The 25,135-nt window shown below is 41.5% G+C and overlaps 1 protein-coding gene across 2 annotated transcripts in view; it reads right to left on the bottom strand.

The window, feature by feature from the left end:
- KIF27 (kinesin family member 27) overlaps positions 1 to 25,135 on the bottom strand; it is a 165,539-nt gene that overhangs the window by 43,122 nt on the left and 97,282 nt on the right. For both annotated transcript variants that reach the window (XM_082265583.1, XM_082265584.1), the window contains exons 12-14: positions 14,001 to 14,111; positions 8,354 to 8,530; positions 4,469 to 4,684 (exon numbers count right to left, since the gene is read on the bottom strand). In XM_082265583.1, coding sequence (XP_082121709.1) covers positions 4,469 to 4,684; positions 8,354 to 8,530; positions 14,001 to 14,111 — 504 coding nt within the window. The remainder of the gene's footprint in view (positions 1 to 4,468; positions 4,685 to 8,353; positions 8,531 to 14,000; positions 14,112 to 25,135) is intronic.

The raw sequence follows: 25,135 nt of genomic DNA, 5'->3' as shown, positions 1-25,135 counted from the left end.
CCTGTGTTCATAACTGACAGAACAGCGGTCTGTATACAACGGCAGACCGCCATTCTGTCTCCATGAGCAATTGCAGGTGCCCGGCAGCAATCGTGGCCGCCGGACCCGCTGATCGGCTTACCTGTGGCGAATGGGGGCGCGCTCTAGCGGTCCCGCAAAGGGTCGTAAAGTTACGCCATTTTGCGGGACAGAGCCGACCTGCCGCAGTAAAACTGCGGCGGGCGGTCTTTAAGTGGTTAAAAGGAGTGGAAGAATTTAGAAATCTTCACGCATTGGTGGAGGATTTTCTTCATTGGATTGTAAAAAATGGACAATTCATTCATGTGAACATTTATTTTGGACATCTCATTTATGTGAATATATACTTTGGGATCTTTTGTGATGATTTATTATAATTAAGGGAAGGTTTGATTTTTTTTTTTTTTGCATTGTGCTACATTGAGGCATTAATATAATCTTTCAATCTCTCCTTCTCTATCGCCATCTTTTAAAAAAATGTACTGGTTACCCCCCATACTTAATACACCGTCACTGGATCCCACCAGTTTGAACAACCTAAGACCCATCTTCCTTCTACCATTTGACTCCAAACTTCTTATTTGCCTTGCCTCCAAACTTCTTGAATGCCTTGTCTACAAGAGACAAGCTGCGACCTCACCGATAACAACCTTCTCAACCCCCTACAGCAGGGGTGCCCAACCTTTTGAAGAAAGAGGGCTACTTATTCGACTTGATAACCGGTCGCGAGCCACAATAAGTAGAGCAGGCGGATGACAGGTCCGTGTCTACTCTGCATATTCAGAGCAGACATGGACATAGCTCACTCTACTCTATGGGCCCTCCGATTTGTTCTGCTCAGATGGAAGGGGATGGATCCAGTTCTGTTTTTTTTTTTTTTTTATGGATCAAATTGGAGGTAGGCGGGTGTAAATGGACACAAGTCCGTTTACATCTGCCGCACCATAGAGGTGAATGGAGGGTCCGTTTGGGTCAGACTGATCGTATGAAAGGGGTCTATTGCTGCTTTCACACCGATGCATTACTGTTTACCTACACCACTGGTGGAGCGCAGTGCACCTGTGGCTTTCCTGCAGGCTAGCTGCACTTTGCCAAAGACTTCTATTATATCTTGCAGGTGAGGTGCACTTTCTGAAAGCGAACCAAACCCGCAGGTAACAAACAGAAGTCTATGGCTCAGTGCAGGTAACCCACAGGTGCGCTGCGCTGCACCTGTGGATCAGTATGAAAGCAGCCCAGTATCCACTGCAGAACAGATATGTCCATATATACACTGTGATTTCAGTAATAAACTAACCATTAATAACAATATTCCATTCAGGTATCGCCCGCTGTTGCTGTCCCAGGCAGAGTGCGTTTGGTATCACTGTGTCTGTGACAGGACCCAGGACTATACAGGAAGCAACGGCTTATGCGGCTCTGCTCCACAGCCTCTTGATGCCTCTGCTGCTGGCTTTATTCACAACATGCATGCTCTGGAGGGTCAGCAACCTGCGATCTGGGCTTGCTAACCCGCAATCCCAGAGCAGGAGGGCGCAGGCCACATCAGAGGGCTCCGTGGGCCACTGGTTGGGCACCCCTGCCCTACAGTTTGACTTCTGCCTTCAACATTCCACTGAAACTGCTCTAATAAAACTGATTAATGACTTATTAACTAAATTAACAGCTCAACTGTAAATAAAATAAACTATGTGTGAGAGTTATATGGATTGTAAAGTCAGAAGTTTTTTTTTTATCTTAATGCATTTTATGCATTAAGATAAAAAACCCTTGTGTGCAGCAGCTCCCCTCAGCCCCCCCTAATACTTACCTGAGCCCGTCTTTATCCAGCGATGTTGCAGGAGTGTCTGTCTAAGCTGCCTGGGAGTCCCCTCCTCATTGGCTGAGACAGCAGCGTGGTACGACTGGCTCCCACTGCTGTCAATCAAAATCATTCAGCCAATCAGAAGAGAGAGGGGCGGAGGCCGGGTTGTGGCTCTGTGTCTGAATGGACACAGGGAGCGGTGACTCGGCTTGGGTGCCCCCATAGCAAGCTGCTTGCTGTGGGGGCACTCAACAGGAGGGAAGGGCCAGGAGAGCCGAAGAGGGACCCAAGAAGAGGAGGATCTGGACTGCTCTGTGCAAAAACAACTGCATAAAGCAGGTAAGTATTACATGTTTGTTATTTAAAAAAACAAAAACAAAAAAAAACAAGGCTTTATAACCACTTCAGGAGTGTCTTCCGTAATGACTAGGGTTGCCTCAACAATGGATTTATAACCTGAAAGTATGGCTACACAGAATTGTAGAGCTCTACAAGTACTGCAATATTAATAGTGCTAAAATATACTGAGTTACAGGCTCAACAAAATGAGTTCCAGGAATATTCACTGGGCTCCTTGTTTTACCACAAAAGACTTTACAATTGTGGATCACTGGAAACAGATACACAACACGTATAAAATCTGAAGTTTAATCTGCTTATATTTTATCTTTCCTGGTTCCTCTATTCTCTACTCATCAACATGCTAATGACATTTTCAAATAAAAGACTTTCATTGTCATGATATACCTTTTAGACCTAGTGATATCATCGTTGGGTCTCTGTACTTCTCTATGCAATGCAGGCAGACCATGCCTCAGTACGTCTCTCTGATGTAGGTAGTGGGATGGCTATTAGGGGAAATTATGCAAATATCACAACACCTTGATGGGTGAGTGTGAAGGAATGCGTGTTTCTATGCAAATATCATTTGCAATCAGAGCACCTTAGATATTACCCACATGTAATGCTAAGCCTCCATAATTAAAAAGAACTGAAGTCCAATGAATAAACAGGGCAGGCCAGGGACAGTAGGCCTGGGGGAGAAAGAACTATATGATGCTGAATGTCTTCCAGCTAGGAAATGAGGCAGTCTATCTCACTAGTTGCAGTTTCAAATGTACACTGTGAGAAAGTCACTGTGTGCAGTGAAATTAGACTAAGCATTTTCAGTACAGGAGAGGAGTCTTTTCAACAATGCAGGATTGAAGGTAAGACCAGAGATCAGATAGGCCAGGCCTTTTCTGGAACTTTTTGCTTACAAGTTTAAGTTTGTATTTTTTGCTAGAAAATACTTAGAAATAGGGATTGACTGATTATCAGCAAAGCCGATATACGAGGGCCGATCTGCACTTTCCCCGATATATCGGAATCGGCCCCTGAGGTTACCGATATTGCCGATATTTCGGGAAAGTGCTGTACCGGATAGTCGACGGTCAGCTGTCTTGTAATTGCAACCGATGCAGCTGAGAAGTCGCTCGGCTGTCTTCCGCGGCTCGCCCGGCCGCCAAAGACCTGATCAAAGCCGCATTCGGCTCTGATCAGGTCCCAATGTAAAAACCCAGAAGTGATGTCATAACATCACTTTGGGTTACTCAGCGCCAAATTAAAAAAAATGACAGCATTCAAAACAGCCAAACTTGGCGTTTTGAATGCTTAAGTGCAGAGGAGGGGTTTGGGGGTCTTTAAGACCCCCAGATCCCTCCACAAGAGTGTCTGTGTAAAAGAATAAAACATTTTTTTTTTAAATGTCGGCAGATAACGGCCGATACCGATATGCCCTGACCAAAATATCGGTATAGGCAATAAAAAGAACGATATCGGTCGATCACTACTTAGAACCCCCAAACATTATATATTTTTTTTTATCAGAGACCCAGAGAATAAAATGTCGATGCAATATTTCATGTCACACGGTATTTGCGCAACGGTCTTTCAAGCGCAATTTTTTTGGAAAAAATACACTTTTTTACTTACTAACAGTAAAGTTAGCCTATTTTTATGGTATAATGAAAAAGATGATGTTACATCGAGTAAATCGATACCTAACATGTCATGCTTTAAAATTAAATACGCTCGTGGAAGGCTAACAAACTAAGATACTTAAAAATCTCCATAGGTGCTACTATTTTTTTTTAAAAACATTTTTACAGGTTACCTGTTTAGAGTTACAGAGGAGGTCTAGTGCTAGAATTATTGCTCTCACTCTAAAGACCTCTCCTGCCGCCTCTAAAAGTGATCTTGCGGTGAATGCGCCTCTGAAACCACTTTTATTTTGTAGACAATCGCCCACAGAACAAGAGAATACCGGGGTTATGGCAGCTAGCTGCTGCCATAACAACTGTATTTAGCGCCAAAGTAATAACATAAATGTACTGTGGCCCGTCATCAAGTGGTTAAAGAAAGCCTGTACTAAAAAAGTATGATAGCTGGCATTGCCGACTTCTAGTATGCTGGTTGTCATGAAAACCCAATTGAGTCCAAACTGCATTGCTTGTTGCAAGTCATTGGCAAAACATATTTAAAAGCCAGGGGGATACAACTAGCATTTTCAGGAATGCTGCATTTGAGATTTTATTTAAGTCGCATTTCAAATCCTGAACCCTCTCCGCACAGAAAAGTGCATGAAAAGCGTATATATCATTGTACCTCTGGTGACAGCACTGTTCCATTCTTCAGTTTTTCATCAAGGCTGTCTCTCCTCTGTAGGAGATGATCCCGCTCCTTCTGCAGGACTTTAACATCCTCAGATATTCTTCTTTCATCGTCACCATTACTGCTGTGCAATTTCTTACTCTTATCCTTCAGTTCACTTTCTAATTTATTCAAACGTGTCGACATCCTCAGCATGTCACTGTTGATTGCCTAGGAAGTCAAATAATAACCATCACCATTATTGTGCTAATTTTTAACTTATTTATTGATATTTTTATTGTAATTCCAAAAAAACATAAAGGGTATATTTAAGTCTATAAATAAATATGTAAACATAAATATATGGGTGACAATTGAAAATAATAATAATAATTTGCACCATAAGGTCACCTTTTTTTTTTTTTTTTTTCTAAATTCCAGTTCTTCTATATACTAATATACTATTAGTGTACTTCTTTTTCAGAAAAAAAAACATTGTTCTATTCATCTTCACACCCATTACCTCACTGTCCAACTGGCTGTATAAAAAAAATCTCCATTACTTCCTGAATGGACTTTCTGATCTGATAATGGGTGGTAGTGATTAGGGATGCACCGATCCGATATTCGGATCGGATATCGGCACCGATATGGCCATTTTAGATGGATCGGGGGATCGGTAACATTGACCGATCCACTGGCCGATCTGGTTTTTGCTTGGTAACGGCTCAGCCACCCCTTACTAGGTGCAGTAGTAGTATGGGATGTGAGCCGCTTCTTCCTGTATAGTCCCGGCTCACAGACGGAGTGATATCAGATGCACTCCGCCTGTGAATGGAGGAGCCGTACACATGAAGCAGCGGCTTTGCTCTGTACTGCAGCCGCTTGCTTTGTGTGTAGCTCCGGATGGGTTCCGGTATCAGTATCGGCGATTTCACAACGCCAGATATCGGTATCGGGTCCAAAAAAGTCAGATCGGTGCATCCCTAGTAGTGATGTGCTAGAGGGGGGATGGGGGATGGTAAACTCCTTCCTGTGTCACTTCCTAAGGTCCATCCAGGAAGTAATGGAGACGTTTTTTTCATACAGCCAGCTGGACAGTGAGGTAAGGGGTGTGAAGATAAATAGAAAGATTTTTTTATTTCTGCAAAAGTACACTAATGGTATATTGGTACATTAGGAAGCTGGAATTTAGAAAATAAATAAAAAAGTGAACCTATCCTTTAATCACTTAAGCCCCGGAAGATTTTACCCCCTTCCTGACCAGGGGGTATTTTGCGATTCGGCACTGCGTGACTTTAACGGACAATTGCGCGGTCGTGCGACGCTGTACCTAAACGAATTTGATGTCCTTTTTTTCCCACAAACAGAGCTTTCTTTTGGTGGCATTTGATCACCTGTGCGATTTTTTGATCATGCGCTATAAACAAAAAAAGAGCGTCAATTTTGAAAAAATAACAATATTTTTCATATTTTTTTTATGAAATTCCCCCCCCCCAAAAAAAATGTAAAAATCAAAAATTTTTTAACATTTTAGGCCAATTTGTTTTATGCTACATATTTTTGGTAAAAAAAAAAAAATTGCAAAAAGCGTATTTTGATTGGTTTGCGCAAAAGTTATTGCGTTTACTAACTAAGGGAAAGATTTTTGTCATTTTTGTTGTTTTTTTTTTAACGCGTAATGGCGGCGATCTGCAATTTTTTTTTGCGGGACTGCGACATTGCGGCGGACAGATCGGACCCTTGACTGACATTTTTGACACTTTTGGGGTTACCAGTGACATCACTACAGTAATCGGTGCTATACATATGCACTGTTACTGTAAAATGACACTGGTAGTGAAGGGGTTAACTTTATTTGAGAGGGAGGGGTGGTGTGTGTCCCTAGGGGCGTGATTCTTACTGTGATTGGCTGTGGCTTGAGGTGTAGAACAGTGATCAACGGTCCTACATAGTAGAACCGTATGATCACTGTTCTTACACAGGGGAGAGTGACAGGCGGCTTGTTTACATCAGCCGCCTGCCTTTCTCCCGCTGTCACGGACGATCGCGAGTGCCCGGCGGACATCGGGTCCGCCAGGCACACACGCGGGGGGGTCCGTGACCAAGCGGGAGCGCGCCTCCGGTGGTGCGCGCTCGCTCCCCAGAGCCTCACAGGCTAGTGACGTACCCATACGTCGGCAAGTGGTTAAGCACCTATACTTCTGTGCAGACAGCATTTTAAAAGGTTGAGAGTGTTAGTCGTTTGACTAGAGCATGACTAGAGTGTGTTTACTCTTGAAGAAGCCCTCTGCTACGGTTTAATATACTCTGTGCAGGCCAGTCAAGTTCATCCACCGCAAACTCGCTCATCCATGTCTTCATGGACCTTGTTTGTGCACCGGTGCGCAGTCATGTTGGAACAGGATGGGGCCATCCCCAAACTGTTTCCACAAAATTTGGAGCATGAAATTGTCCAAAATGTCTTGGTATGCTGACACCTTAAGAATTCCCTTTACTGGAACTAAGGGGCCAAGATCAACCCCTGAAAAACAACCCAACACCATAATCCCCCTCCACCAAATGATATGGACTAGTGCACTAAGCAAGGTCCATAAAGATATGGATGAGCGAGTTGGGGTGGAGAAACTTGCCAGGTGGTTCCCTGATGCTGTGTAACCCCTGACTGGAGGGAGACAAACAGTCCATAAGCAGGATAGGAAGAGTCCCTTATAACACTGAGGGTCATCTTCTTACACCTACTGTTGTAAACAATACTGATGGGTAGATTTCTGCCAATAATCCCCTGGGCAATCTTTACCACACCGTGCACTGCCTGTTTATTCACTGCAGATTAAAGTCTGTACCAAACAAAAATACAAGATGGAAGGATCCTCTTCACCACAGGCCTATAAAATGAGAAACAATACCAAAGCAAACGCATTTCAGTCTTCTCAAAAAATAAAGGCATCGGTAAACCTTCTTCACTATACTGGCTGTTGATGCTACAAGTGAATGTATTAGATGTGCAGCTACAAATATTAAAGCCCACATCCAGCAGATCTTAGGTTTTAGTTATGTTGCAATTCTGGTTGCTCCACTTTTTTCCTAGCTCTTTATTGTCATTCCTCAGTACACAAATTATGTTATGTATAAAACCTATAAAAAAGTTTGAGGCACAAATTGTGTAAATTCCAGAAATCCAGAGAAAAACAAAACTGGGTACTCTAATGGGAGGAGGAAGGAAACCAAACAAGGTTTCATTCATCTAAGAGATTACTAGGAAGTCAAACTACAAATGACCCCTCATGATGGTTCTGAAGTAAATATGTCATATGTTCAGATATGCTTGTCTGAAAATTCTTGTTAGAAACGGTTTGAAGAGGATCCTAATCACACTAGAAGAACTGTATATGCCTACTGACTTTGGAAAGTCTTGTAATATCCAGAAAGCTTAATTTATAGCTAGGTGTAGGGAAGCTTAGGCTGACCATCTCAGCAACATGTCCCTGTGACCCCCACTGAAATAGCTAACTAAGCCTGAAGGTCTATGCTCAGTGGGCTTGAAAACCGCTGCTTCTACAGGACTTTTGCGTTTTGCTTGTAGAAACAACCAATGCTATCCTATGTGTCCATGCACATTAGGGTGTTTAGAGGCATATTTTAAGCTCAACTTTTCGAGGCAGAAAAAAACCCTTCTGGATTGCATTTTTAAGATGAGTTTTCTGGCAGAAAAAAAAAAAACACAAAATGCGCCTAAACGCATGTAAAAAAACGCTCTATAAGGGCGTTTTTTTCTGCCAAAAGAACTAGTGTTTTTAATCTCAGTGTGTATGGACCCTGAAGATGAAAGTGTAATTTAATTTTAATCAACTATCAATAACCTAGAAGATTTCAAAAAAGAGATTTAAATTACCATACCTGGCTTGAACGTAGCTTTTTAATCTCCAACTGGCTCTTTTCTTTAAGCATGTCTTCCATCTTAGCAATACTTTCTTCCCTTTTATTTAGGTCGTCTTCCAATTCACTCAAAGCTTGACGCTCCTTTAATACCTTTTCAACCTCCTCATCAAGCCACTTCTTCTGTTCTTCCATTTTCTGGATAAACGTAAGGGTAAAGTAATTATATAGGTGCATAAAAGAACTAAAAAAGGTGAGATCTGGAAGCACAGTGAAAATATAAAATGTCACTTTTAATGAATGATAAAGTTATTTGTTCCTGTAGAAAAGACTAGTGGTGCACCGAAAATAAAATTTCAGTGCAGAAACCAAAAATATAGAATGCACTTGACCAAAACTGAAATGGATGGTTAAAATATAAAAAAAAAAAAATATATATTTTAATAAATAATTGTACCATGAATTGAAATGAATATGAATTTTTTGTCAGCCATTATTGGCACCTTTAGAAGCAGTGTTAAAATTCCTGCTTCCTGCTTTTTTGGTGCATATTTGGCAAACCACACCAAAAATGCACCTCCAAATTGAAATGCATTAAAAATACAGCAAGAACGCATCAAAAATGCACATGTCGTGTTTTCGATGCATTTGAGTTACATGACCTATGAAAAACACACCATAAGCAAAGTAAAATAGCGTCAAAATTGCGGGCGTTTTCGGCAGACAATTTCTGTATTTTTTTTTCTTTCATCACAAAGCTGAAAACCCTATTTTCAGCCGATAATTTTCCTTTTTAGATACACAATATGCAACTCATTGCTTACAAGGCAAAAGTCAGATTTCAAAATTTCTGCACTTTGTGTTATTCAAAATATGTTTGTGTTAGAGAAACAACAACAACTATGGCCTCCTATTAAAAAATTATGTGGTGCAGCGCTTAATTGTACCGGCATCTGCCTTTATTTTTTCCCCATAACACCCATGCAAATATTCAGAAATACCCGCTTATCCTCCCAGTGAAATCTACCGCATATAGTTTTACTGCAATGGAATGACAACACTATTCACTGCTCCTGAATTAAAAAAAGCATTGTCACCTTCATGTAGGCTATGCCTGTGTGCACAACAAATGGATGGGAAGGTGTTGTAAGAGGTGTGACTATTGGCAAAAACACTACTGATTTACAAGCCAGTATGGTTTGTCAGTTGGAGGATTAACTGTTACACAATGCTTGCAGCTACAAAGGTTAGCGGGAATTGGTTTAACCTCCCTGGCGGTATGATTCTTTTGGATTTTAGGTGCTGAAAGCGGTACCATTATTTTAGGTGCTGAAAGCATGTAATTCTTGTGAATGAGCAGCCCAAACCAACTGTATACATTTATTATACATATTATATATATATATATATATATATGTATGTATGTATACATATATTATGTATACATATATTATATATATATATATATATACGTATATATATATATATATATATATATATATATATATATATATATATAATGTATACAGTTGGTTTGGGCTGCTCATTCACAAGAATTACGTGTGTGTATATATATATATATATATATATATATATACGTGTGTATATATATATATATATATATATATATATATATATATGTATATATATATATAATATGTGTGTGTGTGTATATATATATATATATATATATATATATATATATGTGTATATATATACGTATATATATATATATACTGTATATATATGTATATATATATATATATATATATATATATATACTGTATATATATATATATGTATATATATATATATATATATACATATATTTACATAAAAAGTACAGTAAAACTGCAGGAAAGGGCACTGGGGGGTAATGTAATGTGATTTTATTTTATTTTGAACGATATCAGTGTGTTTGGTGCATTTTACATTCGAATTTGCCCCCCGGCGGACGTCACGTCGCCGGAGACGGAAGCCGGGGCTCGCAGACAATCGGGAGAGAGCTCCGCCGCCGCACACCGCTCGCAGACATCGCTGGATCCCGGAGAAAAGGTAAGTAAAACCTCCTCCAGCATCCAGCGATCTTCTTAGCGCTACCCCGAGTGTGACTCGGGGTTACCGCTTTTGGCACTAAAATCTTACCCCGAGTCACACTCGGGAATACCGCTAGGAAGGTTAATAGCTTAAATTTTAGTTGTTTTTACAACTTTTTAAAATTATGTAAATATTTAAAAAGTGTACATTGCCTGGTCATATGTTCATTTTAAGAGTTAATGAAAATATTTTTTCATGTACTACACGGAATTTGCCATTAGGGTGTATGGTTTTTTTCTTGTTACAGAAAAAAAACATTCAATTTAAAATACCTCTTCTTTATACTACACCTACGCCCACTGATAAAAACGGGTTTATCTCCCTCGATAGTTGCCATCATCCAGCATGGCTAAAGTCCATCCCCAGAGGGCAATTCAGGCGGATACAAAGGAATTGCACGGAACGCTCCGACTACTGTACACAAGCGGGGATCTTGAAACAGCGCTTTATAGAGAAGGGATACGATCGGAAAACCCTAGAGAGTGAGATGAAGGATTTGGAAGATTGCAAACAAGAAGAACTGGTTATTCAACGTAGCGAAGAAGTAGTCAAGAAAAGTTTTGACTTCGCCTTCGTTACACAGTTCTCGAGCAACTATAGGTGGATGAACCATGTTTTTCGTAAACATTGGAACATACTAAGGCAGGACAAGATCCTGGGCCCAGTCCTTCCGACAGGACCACAGATGATCTTCAGAAGAGCTAAAAACCTGAAAGAAACAATAGCCCGGACACCTGTAGAACCACCTCCGATTCCTAAGTTCTTCCCCAACCTGAAGGGATATTTTCCCTGCAGGAGCTGCAATCTCTGTAGAAGTGCCAAAACCAAGAGAACCAATTCCTTCGTGTCAACCGTCACTGGAGAAAGTTTCCCCATAAAAGACTTTATCACCTGCCACACCAAAGGGGTCATATACCTCATGACATGCAGTTGTAAGAAACAGTATGTAGGCAGGACCATTAGGACAGCCAATATCCGTGTCTGTGAACATCTGGCAAACATCCGGAAAGGCTTCCCAGGTCATAGCTTATCTAAACATTGTACCACACATCACCACAAAAACCATCAAGATTTAGAGGTGATAGTAATAGAAAAATACACCCCCCACTGGCGAGGAAGCAATTTGAAGAGGACCATATCCAGAAGGGAAACCTTCTGGATATATCAGCTAAAGACCTTAGGACATAATGTAGATCTGGATATTAATGCATTCATCAATAATAGCTGAACACGTACCAGATCCATTAGAATAGTCGCTCATAACATCTTCCCCACCCTACATTGGGACATTCTATTGGATTAGTCGGATGAATTAGTCCCAATTGGCTTTCATATTTTCTTAGAGCTTTTACCCATTGCCTATTAAGCTTAAGATTCAATATAAGGCAATTTTTATATTGTTTTATGATTTTAATTGGTGTATGTTACCTAATTAGCAGAGTATGTTCCACCGCTGTATTGCAAAACAGCGGAATGGAATATCGTGCTTTGGATTACCTTTTTTATGTATACATTCAGTTCTTTAAGACCCAGCTTCCGGTCGCTGCAAGTCCTATTTATCCTAAAATTCAGCTGTTGATAGGCTCAGTAGAACGGTGACATCCCCGGCCTTTAACCCGGATGTTTACCTTCTTCAAAGACAGGAAGTCTCCTAGGCAGACCCGAGTGTGAAGTCACTTCCTGTTTGCACTGGGGAAGACATACATTGCAGACACCGGAAGTTCGGCACACATCAGGATACTTAAGGGCGGATGATGGCGGTGCTGGCTTACTCCTATTTCCGTAGACGACTGTTTAGTGGAAACGCGTCACAGAGGAGCGCCGCATCGTCATCGCAAGTTGCCGAGGACCGCACAGCAGGCGGCCACGGCCTCTCCAATATCGGTATCGGTTTCCTGTGTCCATTAGTTAACATCTAACTGTAAGTGCACTGGATACTTTTGTTTTAATAAATTGTCAAAGGTACTGCGCTATGGTCTAAATCTGTTTCTGTGAGATACACGTGGAAGCCCTCACCTGTGCGGAGAGTAACACCCAGAACAAGAGTGGACCGGAATTGGGTTGAGACACCGAAAGATCAGTGAGACAGTCGCCTTTTGGTTTGAGCGATCTGGTAAGAGGCCACACTTACTATCTGATTATTTCATGGTGATCTCCCTGAATTCCCAAGACACTACTGGGCTGATTATCCGTCCTTAACCTCTTTTCTCTATGGTAAGGGGCTAATCCCCACAAAGGTGGTGGAACCCATCTGCACCCCACGGATCTAGAGGAACCCACAGAGTGGACTTTACTTTAGCCTGTGAGGGGACGATTGGGACTTTATGCACTTTTATATGTATATGGACTACACACTGAGGTGGCAACCATTGAAATATTGGACACTTTTTCTTTGAATTACTTGTGCACTTTGTTGGTTTATGTTGGTATCACATTATCCATTTATCATCCCTTATTCACTATAACACACCCAAGTATATGCACCAGGGTGTATAGTATTTACTGTACACCCGTTCAAGTGCACATCAATTTTGGAAACACATCACAGGTATATGGGGGACACTCATTATAGTGTCACACCTTTTCCTGATTGTGAATTTTAGCGCACCTGATTTCTTTTCTACACATACTACACCTCCAGCCTAAGTTTAAAAGGTCCACCACAACAGATGATAATTTAGGTCTTGATCCTTGTATCTAAGTCCACCAAAACAGTCCCAATTTAAACCCTTGACTGGGACTCTACTTCCTTTACATAAAGCAATCTATTCAATAGAATGTATGACTTTTTTTGAGTTCTTTAGTATTTTTAAACAGGCTTGGCTTCAATGACCACTGTTTGTGAGCTAAACATATGCACATTCTTATTAATACACCAATATAATATAGTTAAATAGTAGTTGAGGTTGAATAAACACAATAGTCCATCCAGTAAAAACCTGTGTGGGTGTGTATGGCCGTAATCATCTCTCATACCCCTAAATGTTCTGATCCTTGAGATGTACGTCCAAGAGTCTTTTGAAAGTAGCCATACTTCCCACAGAAACGACCTCTTGTGGTAGAGAATTCCACAATCTGGTAGCCCTAACAGTAAAGAACCCCCTGCGTTACCTGAGGTTAAAACGCTTCTCCTCTAATCGCATTGTATGCCCTCGAGTCCTCATGCAATCCTTTCGACTGAATAGCTTTTTTTCTATGCTGAGATCACCATTGAGGTATCTATACATTGCTATCATGTCCCCTCTCAGGCGTCTCTTCTCCAGGGAGAATAAATCAAGCGATTGCAGACGCTCTTCATAATTAAGGTCCTCCAATCCCCTAATTAGTTTAGTTGCCCTTCTCTGGACTCTCTCCAGCTTCAATACATCCCTCCTGAGGACTGGCGACCAGAACTGGACAGAATACTCCAGATGTGGTCGGACCAGAGTTTTATAAAGTGGTATATGTGGTATAGTGGTAGTGGTTATAATATAATATAATATAATATTACCAATATAATATAATATAATATAATATAATATAATATAATATAATATAATATAATATGGAATACACCATTGTCATGACTTACAAGCTGAAGTTGGTCTGGTATATTAGTGCCCTTCTGTCTTCGAATAGCTGCAATCTCTTCATTTTTCAGCTTTAACATCTTCTGCTGCTGTTCAGTCCTTAACTGAAGCTCCTGAAAAAAATAATATTTATTTAAATTTCAATTTTTTCTGCAACATTATAAAGAAACAGAATTTGGATGCTATTTAGGTAAAGCATATCAACATTTGAGCTTGAAAAAGCATGCATACTCTCAGAACCATTTTTATAAGGTAGAATTTGATATTTTGCCATTTATTTGTCTCTCTACTGATTTCAACCTATTTAGAAATGACAATTTTAAAGTGAAATAAAACATAGTTATTTTCCTACCTTTATAAAAAGTTAAAATTGTATGGGTTATTAAAACTCTCAATTAGAAATAGCAAAATTAATTATAATAGGATTTTTGTGTTTATTGCAAAAGCCATTTCTTGGAGTTCTTAAAGGGACACAAGATTGTTATTCATAGAAAGTTGGGTTATACTGCCAGCTACAGGAGGATTTGGACACTGGCTAATTAAAAAGCCATCGGCCAGCCAGGTATAAATCCCCCCACTCGCAGCATGCTTCAGTTCTTTTTTTCTTCAGAAAAGCAGCACTAGGAGTAAATCGCAAACACATGATTCAGTTATTCAGAGACAATTGAGTAATCCAAACTCAGTCAAGCTGGGAAGCAACAGAAACAAAAAACACGCTCACGAAAGCAATTGTTAAAAAGAGGAGGGCTGCAGCTCAAAGAGCTGCCTTAAAGATCTAAAATCTGAAGCGAACACCAAATGAGGTGTAAGCGTCCACCTGGTAAACGAGCAAAAGACCGCGCAGCAGCCTTGCAAATCTGGGAAAGAGTTGTCCGATACTGAAATGCTCAAGAGCCACTCTCAGACCTAACAGAGCTGGTCTTGACAAGAAAAGGTAAAACCTTGTCAGTTAAACTAAAAGGAGATATACAGCCAAGCCAACACTCATTTGGCTATACATCTCTTGTGACCAGTTTTCAGCAGAGAGCGGGCTGAAGTCACAGATTTCGGGGCAGGCACCGCGTCATCATGACCACGGAGTCAGGATCTGCCAAGTGCCTGGACTGACACCCGGCTCAGCCTCTTAGCAGCTCGCCCCCCAAGCTCAGCGCTCCTATGCTGCATTTACATAGGTAAGTATAATTCTCAAAAAAAATAAAAAAATAAAAGAATACTTCTCTTTAAACCCATCAATTTACTGGGTTACTGTAGTCAGAGTAAGTGGTAGGGGTTCACAGAAAAGGAAGGCCAGCCCTGGGTTTCAGCACCCAAACCGATCCTGCAAGTTGGATGAAGATGTGGGGGTGGCCCTGGATGTCACTGCTACCCCTAAAACCTGGGAGAGTAGCCCATCTAGTAGAGGTGGTGAGGGTAGTGCAGGAAGGTCTAGACAGTTAGTGGTATTAGGGGATTCTATAATCAGGACTGATAATTTGTCACCAGGATTGCCTCAACCAAATGGTTTGCTGACTCCCAGGTGCCAGGGTTCGACAAGTGGTGGACAGGGTTGATAAATTACTGGGAGGGGCTGGGCATGACCCAGCGGTCTTTGTCCAGATTTGAACCAATGACAGAATCCAGAAACCAATGACAGGTGAAGGCTCTTTAAGAATTAATTTAAAGAATTAGGCTGAAAGTTGAAGGGAAGGATCTCCAAAGTGATATTCTCTGAAATACTTGTAGCACCCTCCTAGGTAGGTGCTAGAGAGAGAGTATAGTTTGGGCTCTGTCTACCTATCAGAGGAGCAGCAGGGAAATCTATATTGCTTTCTGCTTACCAGAGAGCAGGATCTGGGAGTTAGGTCTGCTCATGGTGCTCAGTGTGTGATTTATCTGGTCTAGGGAGTGTTTCACACTGGTCCAATAGGGAGGCATATTGGACAGTGGATGAAATAGTTACACAGGCTTTGATACAGCTCCAGTGATTGGCACAGACTGATTGTCTCAGTGCATTGTGGGGTGTGGTATAAAAGCCAGGAGCACATGTGCTGCGGGGTCTTTGGCTGGTGAGCAGAGTCCCGTAGGGAGGGTGACGGCTGTCTCCTCCTCTGTAGCAGTGGTACGCGGTCACAGGCAGTCGGCCTGGGGACCAGAAGGAAGGAGCTGAGCCCTGAGGTCCATAAGAGCTGACTGGAGGGGTAGAGACACTGGAGACCCTCGAAAAACAGTATCATGAGTACAGGGGATCGTGTCTAGGGACCTGACCTGAGGGGGGCCACCCCAGTGTAAAATAGTCAGAGGACGGGTGTCAGCAGTGTCGAGAGAAAGGGAGTACTAGGTGTCTATCTTGAAGATAATTCATCCTAACAGTGACCTACGCAGAGACTTAATCCTAAATTCATCTAAGTGGCAAGGTGAATCAGCGGTCTGGCTGTGTCTTCACACAGGAGTCCTCATCTACTGTGAATAGTTATAGTTCAAGATGGAGTATCCCACTCTTCTCTTCTCCCATCCCTAATTTAAATAAAACCACAAAAACAACTACATCCCCTAGACTATTCATTGACTGAGTCAGAGTGTAAAGAGTTAAATTGTGCATGCTGCAGTTGCTACCGGTAAACCCAGGGGGACCCGAAAGTGTATTATCCAGCAGTCCTCAAGGGGGCTGTGCTACATACTGATTAGAGAACCGAATGCATGACTAAAGATCTGGTGTAAGAGGGAAGGATTTGAGTTTCTAGAGAACTGGACTGACTTTTCATTGGGGTACAACCTATATGCTAAAGATGGTTTGCACCTAAATGGAAGGGGGAAGGGGGTCTGCTGTGCTGGGGGAGAGGTTTATGGGAAGCCTGGTGGAGTATTTAAACTAGGATTGAGGGAGAATTAGATTATAATGGGACAGACAGGGGTCAGTCCCTATTGGTGGGCAGAATATGGCAGATAAGAAGGTTCCCATGTTACAACCAATACTTGGAAAAGGTACTTTTTGTACTAAAATAAAAAATATGTGAAATATGTGTACAAAATGTGACAATCAATAAAGTGAATAAAGTGTTTAATCACCAATGCCAGAAAGTCTGACAAGCAAAATAGGTGAGCTCTGGTGCATGAAGTAAACTATGATTTATTGGTATTGCTGAATCTTGGCTTCATTTCTCACATGACTGAGCTATGCTCTCTTTTGGAAAGACAGGGTAAAAAAGGAAAGGTGGTGGTGTCTGTCTATGTGAGATGTAAGGACCTAGTTGATGGAGAGTGTGATGAAGCTGAAGCATTATGGGTGGAACTGCACATGGGTGTGCATACTACAAATTTAATCACTAGAGTTTGTTATAGGCCACCCAATGTTAATGAGGAGGTGGAGATAGAATTTGTTGGGACAGTGATAATAATGTAGGATTTTTAACTACCCGGAAATTGACTGGAGTAATGGCGCTGCAGGAACAGTTAAAGGGCAAACGTTTCTAAACCTATTACATAAATTCAGTTCATAGAGGTCCAGACTAGGAATGATGTTCTGCTAGACCTGGTAATCTTAAACCATGCAGAGCTTTTTACGAATGTTCATATAAAAGAACATCAGGGTAGCAGTCACCATAACATGATTTAATTTACTGTAAGCAACAAGCACATACTGAAAAAGATAAAAACACTTTTAACCACTTGCCGACCGCCCACAGTATATTTACTTCGGCAGTCAGCCCCTCACAGGAAAAGCGACGTAGGGGTACGTCGCTAGTTTGTGAGGCTCTAGGGAGCGAGCGCGCGCCGCCGGAGCCGCGCTCCCCCTCCCGCGCGTGTGAGCGGCGGACCAGATGTCCGCCACTCACTCGCGATCGTCGGTTACACTGGGAGAAAGGCAGGCGGCTAATGTAAACAAAGCCGTCTGTTATTCTCCCTTGTGTAACAGCAGAGATCATACGGTCCTGCTATGTAGGACCGTAGATCTCTGCTGTTACATCACAAGCCACATCCAATCACAGTTAGAAGCACGCCCCTAGGGACACACTTAACCCCTCCTTCTCAAATAAAGTTAACCCCTTCCCTGCCAGTGTAATTTTTGCATTAACAGTGCATATGTATAGCACTGATTACTGTAGTAATGTCACTGGTACCCCCAAAAGTGTAAAAAAAAAAAAAATCACAGATTGCCATTACTCGTTAAAAAAAAAAAACAATAAAAATGACAAAAATCTTTTCCTTAGTAAACGCAATAAATTTTGCACAAACCAATCAAAATACGCTTTTTGTGATTTTTTTTCAAACATATGTAGCAGAAAACAAATTGGCCTAAAATGTTAAAAAATTTTAATTTTTACATTTTTTTGGGGGGGAATTTCATATAAAAAATGTGAAAAATATTGTTATCTTTGCAAAATTGTCGCTCTTTTTTTGTTTATAGCGCATGATCAAAAAAAAAATCGCACAGGTGATCAAATACCACCAAAAGAAAGCTCTGTTTGTGGAAAAAAAGGACGTCAATTTGGGTATAGCGTCGCACGACCGCGCAATTGTCCGTGAAAGTCACGCAGTGCCGAATTGAAAAATAGGCCCTGGTCAGGAAGGGGGTAAAATCTTCCGGGGCTTAAGTGGTTAAAGCGGTAGTATCCCGCTTTTTGACACTTTTACCTACAGGTAAGCCTATAATAAGGCTTACCTGTAGGTACAAATAATATCTCCTAAACCGGCACGGTTTAGGAGATATTTACAGTGCATGCAGCCGCTCGCGCGAGCGGCGCATGCTCTCTGAAGGTCCGGGGGACCTTCAATTAAGTTGCCGGGAGCTTGCTGGAAAAATCACTCCCGCGCGCATGCGCGGGAGTGACGTCATCGCGGCTCCGGCCAATCATCGCGCCGGAGTCGTCTCTTCCGGCCAATCAGCGCGCCGGAGCCGCCGAACCCGGAAGAGACGACGAGGGACCATGGCAGCGCCCGCAGCGATGTCCGGGGGTCCGTGTCGGGGCTTCGTTTTAAGGTAAGTTACACATAATGGGCTAGTATGCGATGCATACTAGCTCATTATGCCTTTGTCTTGCAGGTTTTTTTTTTTTTTTTATTTTTTTTTTATAGAGTTTACAACCGCTTTAAGAGAGCAAATATTCCAAGGATGAGGGCTGCTATCCAAGACTAAAACTGGGAGAAAATATTGGAAGAAAAAGATGGCATACACCCACGGATACTTAAAGAATTGAGCTCTGTCATTTTAAAGCCATTGCTTTTGCTTTTAATTTTTAGGAACTCTTTAATGACTGGAATGGTACCACAGGATTGGCATAAGGCCAATGTAGTGCCTATATTTAAAAAGGGAATAAAGTCTTTACCAAGTAACTATAGACCTGTTAGTTTAACTTCTTTAGTTGGGAAGATACTGGAGAGTTTAATAAAAGACACAATACATACTAGGGGGAGTACAACTGGGAAAATCAATGATGGAGAAAGATCTGGGTGTTCTGGTAGATCATAACCTTAATAATAGCATGCAATGCCAATCTGCGGTTTCCAAAGCAAGCAAAATCTTTTCTTGTATTGAGAGGTATGGACTTCAGAGAGAGAGAGAGATATAATTTTACCCCTGTACAAATCATTAGAAAGACCTCATCTGGAATATGCAGTTCAGTTTTGGGCACCAGTTTAAAAAAAGGATATCGGGGAACTGGAGAAAGTGCAGATAAGAGCAACCAAACTGATAAGAGTCATGGAGGAGTTCAGCTATGAGGAAAAATTAGAGGAACTGAATTTATTCTCTCTTGAGAAGAGGAGATAAAGGGGGATATGATCAACATGTATAAATACATAAGGGGTCCAAAAAGTGAACTTGTTTTGATTTATTCACTTTAAAGCCATCACAGGAGGACAAGCAGGCACTGTTTACATCTGAAGGAAAAGAGGTTTAATCTCCAAATATGGAAATATTTCTTTACAGTAAGAGCTGTGAAAATGTGGAATAGATTCCCTCAAGAACTGGTTCTGTCCAGCTTAGTAAATTGCTTTAAAAAAAAAAAAAAAAAGGCCTGAATTCTTACCTAAATGTACATAATATAACTGAATACTAACATTTATAGGTAAAGTTGATCCAGGGAATATCCGCTTGCCTCTCGGGGGATCAGGTAGGAATTTTTTCCCCTGCTGGAGCAAATTGAATTATGCTTTGCTGGGGTTTTTTGCCTTTCTCTGGCTGAATTGTAGGTATAGGATTGTGCATATAGGCTTGTATAATTTTTTATTCATTAAACCAGATGGACTTTTTTTTAACCAGACAAACTATGTAACTGTTTCCCAAAACGTTTACATTCAAGGCATGCTGTGAATGATAAGGGTCCATTCACACTAGCGTGACTTGTCAGGCGACTTGGTCGCCTGACAAGTCGTGGTGGGTCGCTCGCCATTGAATAGTACAGGACCCATTCTAATAGGAGCGACACAAGTCGCTCCCACTTAGAAAAGGGTCCTGTACTACTTTGGGGCGACCTGGAGGCGACTTGCATTGACTTCAATGATTTGAAGTCCGTGCAAGTCGCGCCGAGGTCGCGGTGCACAGAGTGCACCGCGACTTCACAGGTCGCCCCACCAAGTCGTGTCGCCCCTGTCTGAACGGGGTCTAATGGTCATAGTTGCTTCTGTTATGATAAAAATCCTGCTGCTTGACCATAAAGAGATGAGTGCTACAGCATATGTGGGTTAGCAAACTAGAAATTATAGATACACGATATAAATTACTCTGTGTAAAAAAAAAAAAAATATATATACAGGCATACCCCACTTTAAGTACACTCGCGAGTAAGGACACAGCTTGTTCAGCTTGGCATGACACTACTCCCGGTTTTTAACATTGGCGTCTATAGGAAATCTTGGTCAGCTTGACATGGCACTGCTCCCAAACCATAAGTGACAGGGATACCAAACTTAGGGAGCACCAATAGGGGACCCAGGACTACAACATATCCCGTTTGTGGCCGGCCAGCTTGCCTAGGTAATCTACTATGTCATAGTCCTGGATCCTCTTAACGTGCTCCCCAAGCTTGGTGTCCTTGTCACCAGTGTTAATTTTGGCAGCAAATTTCAATTTAGTTTTAGTCTTAGTCTTAGGACTAAAATGGCATTTTAGTTTTAGTCCCATTTTAGTCTTCTGCAAGTGTTTTAGTTTTAGTCGTATTTAGTCGACTAAAACTCCAGTATATTTTAGTCGACTAAAACGCCCTACATTTTAGTCGACTAAAACTCATTTTAGTCATCTATAATCAAATGGGTGTAGTTCAATTGTAATTTGTAATGCATTATTTAAGCATTTCTCTACAATTTCCAAACTCATTATATACTACTGCTGGTCCTGGAGTGAAAAATCTAATATGTTATTATTTATGATTTGAGCATGCACCAGTGTTAATTTTTGGCAGCAAATTTCGATTTAGTTTTAGTTATAGTCTTTTGACTAAAATGCCATTTTAGTTTTAGTCATATTTTAGTCTTAAGACTAAAATGCCATTTTAGTTTTAGTCGTATTTTAGTCATCTGAATTGTGTTAGTCGACGAAAACGTTTTAGTCAGTTTTAGTCGACGAAATTAACACTGCTTGTCACATGATTTGGGAGCAATGCCATGTCAAGCTGGCCAAGATTTCCTATGGAGCTAGTGTATTTACATGCATTGAGAAATGAAAAAAGGTATTGCTTCACTTTAAGTACATTTTCGTTTTACATACATGCTCTGGTCCCATTGTGTACTTAAAAGTGGGGTATGCCTGTATATGAATTGCTCAGTGTGAAAAAAATACTTAATACTGTGCTCCAAGATGCATATATAAACCACATACTAAGTGTAACTGAAATTATTTGAAGTGATAAGTGCTATGTAGGGGGCAAAATGACACAGCACAAGCACTGTGCTGTATACATGCTTTAAGGGAACAGGATCTTTTTTTTTTTTTTTTAGAGTAACAAAATGATTTCAAGTGGTAAGTGCTTTTAATCATAGCACTTACCACTTTAAATCATTTTAGTTACACTTAGTATGTGGTTGGATTAATATATGTATTTTGGAGCACAGTATTAAAGTGTTTGTTACCCTAATAAAAAAAAAAAAAAAAAGATCCTGTTCCCTTAAAGCATGTTATACAGCACAGTGCTTGTGCTGTGTCATTTGGCCTCCTGTAACACCTAGAAAACCTGCCTGATCCTCCCAGTTTCTGCCCTCCTTCCTGTACGCTGACCACGGTATATCATGGCTGCTGAGCCTTTGACACCATGGTCAGTGTACGTGTCTCCGTCATCCGCAGCTCTCTGTCCTCCTCTCTGTTCTCCTCTCCCCCCTCCCCTCCCTGCAAGTCAGTGCCCGCCCCCTCCCCTCCTGCTGCTCTCATATTTATTTTAAAATTATCTAATCCCCTCTGTATTATACCAAGAACTGCCCCTTTGCCTGTGTTATAGAAAAATATGCGATCTGTACCTAAATCCGAGCGGCTCCTGGTGATCACGTGACTGCTCGGCTCTCTCTCTCGCTCTCCTTCTCCTCCCCGGCTGACGTCAGCTACAGTGTTCCAGCCCGCCCACTGGAGCTGTCAGCCCAGCAGAGGAGAGATCTGAGGAGTCAGCTGAGCGCTGGGTGATGCTCGGATTTAGGTACCAATCTGAATATTGTTTTCTATAACAGGCACAGGAGCACTTAATGTTCTATTACAGAGGGGTGAGATAATTTTATATAAGTGGCTTAACAATCACTTTAAGTATTTTTTTTTTCACAGAGAAATATATATATATATATATATATATATTTTTTTTTTTTTTTATTGTGTATCCATAATTTGTGTATCCATAATTTCTAGTTTGCTAACATGCATATGCTGTAGCACCCATCCCTTTATGGTCAAACAGCCCCAGCAGATTTTGGTCATAACAGAAGCAGTGCCACTTCCACCTTAAACAACCCAAATCCGTCCTACTACTATGGTAGTAGTTTCAGTGGAGGCAGCAGCTTTCATAAATAGTACATCAGCTACCCATAGCATGGAACCCCCCCCTCTTTTTTTATTTCAAAAAGGCTAGTTGTCTTTGTAAAAACATCAAGGGCCAAGATCTGCCCCTTGATGGTACTCGGAGCCATACGCTGAACCAAGCCTGACTGCAGAAAGTTCAGGAGTCTTCCTATGAAATTTTTCTTCAGGTGAAAACTTCTTCCCTCACACCAGGCTAAATATGACATACATGTGTGTTGGTAAAGCTTGTGTGTGGAAGACCTCCTAGCTTTTAAAAGCTTAGGAAATTTTCATTCAGAGAGGCCCCAGGGCTTAAACAACCATTCTGCATGATTTGTTGTCCCTGCAAAGCTGAACATCATGACTGCTGAGTCATCTGATCCAGATTTAATCAGACAACACCACAGCAACAGTGTAGATTAACCACCAGGCTGACATCAAAGCTATGGCAGGTTCCAAAGCTGCTCTGCCCCCTAGGCGGATCAGATGCTTGACTGACAGCAAACTCTGCTTTGATTGGTATGGAAGGGGAGATAATTTAATAGCTCAGATAGCAGCAGCATAACAAGAGCAGCTGCACAGGACATATATAAAAGATCTGGGAGTACTCATATGATACATGATCCTTTAGCTACAGTATTACACTCCCTCTTCCTCCATATAATTAATTGAAGGCACAGTCCATTGTTAGTTAAGCACTCGTGTCAAACACAGGGCCCAGGGGCCAAATCTGGCCGCCAGGCCATTTCATGTGGCCCTCGCCCTTCTCCTGCAGCTGTGGCATCTCCCTCCTTTTCCCAGCAATTGCCAGCTGAGAGGAGGACAGAACTCCTCCTACAGATCCTGCACCTCTTTGTGCAACCACAGCCCCCCCTCATCTCTGCCTCCCCTTGTCTCAGCATTCAGGACACTCCTCCAGACCCTGCACTTTCTGCTTCCAAGCTCTGCCCCTAGCCTCTTGGAAGCAGCACAAGGTAAGGGAGTGCACTGTGATGTAAGGGAGGATGGAGGACTCTTGATTTCTGATGGTGGGGGGGGGGTTTACATATGATGTGGGGAGGGGTGGGGTGCTCTGAACATCTAGTCTTACAGATATAACTGACCCTTTAAGGGCAAGTAAAATTCTTATGTGGCTCGCAATGAAATTGAGTTTGACACCCCTGGTTAGGCATAAGATCTGCCAAGGGGGTAGAGCACATGCCTGACTGACAGTGCACTCTGTTCTGAATGACCTGGAAGGGAGGGCATGGATAAGCTACAGCAATGGCATGTGGTGCGCATTCTTTTAGCTCCACCTCCAACTCAGCCATGCTTTGGGGATGAATAAAGAGATCACATGACCTAGTAAGTGAGCCGTGTAAAGAAATACATGGCCCACTTAGTTGAATGGGGTGCATGTGCACTATGGTGGCAATAATCTGCAAGATCAATGAACCTACTGATTATTGCCACCAGGAAGGAGGAGGGATTAGTAATCTGGATGCTTTTTTACTGAAGTCAAATGGAAGTGCACCCATGCAGCTGCACTCAGGAGTTTAGGCACACGGCATCTTCATGCAACCCACAGTGATCTAAACTGTACCAGTTTCTATAAAATAGTACAATGCTTTCCATTTACATGCATTTTAAGGGTATGGGAAACACTACAGCATTAGTCTGAATGACGCCTCACACAGGTCCTCACACTGCAAACAGTACGTACATTTTCATATTCCGCAGACTAAAGGATGCAGTCCATAGTACAAGTCCAGATTTAAGAGAAAATAAAAGAAAAAAGTGGATTTTATATACATACCTAAGGAATATAAACATCTATGTACACTTGGAAGATTTTTTCCCCTAAATACATGTAATAAGAACTAGTATCCAAGTCTTAATGCCCTCACTGTATATATAACCAAGGAATAGGCTTTGCTTTTACAGGAAAAGTTAAGGGTTGCTTACAGGTCAAGCTGCTTAGAACTCTTATACAGGCATACCCCACTTTTAAGTACACAATGGGACCAGAGTATGTATGTAAAACGAAAATGTACTTAAAGTGAAGCAATACCTTTTTTCATTTCTCAATGCATGTAAATACACTAGCTCCACAGAAAATATTGGTCAGCTTGACATGGCATTGCTCCCAAACCATGTGACAAGGACACCAAGCTTGGGGAGCATGTTAAGGGGATCCAGGACTATGAC

This window comes from Pelophylax lessonae, assembly GCF_965119305.1.
Source record: "Pelophylax lessonae genome assembly, chromosome: 1".
Classification (NCBI taxonomy): Eukaryota; Metazoa; Chordata; class Amphibia; order Anura; family Ranidae; genus Pelophylax; species Pelophylax lessonae.
Note: the sequence above shows the minus strand (reverse complement) of the source record. Positions and strands in the feature narration are given on the sequence as shown.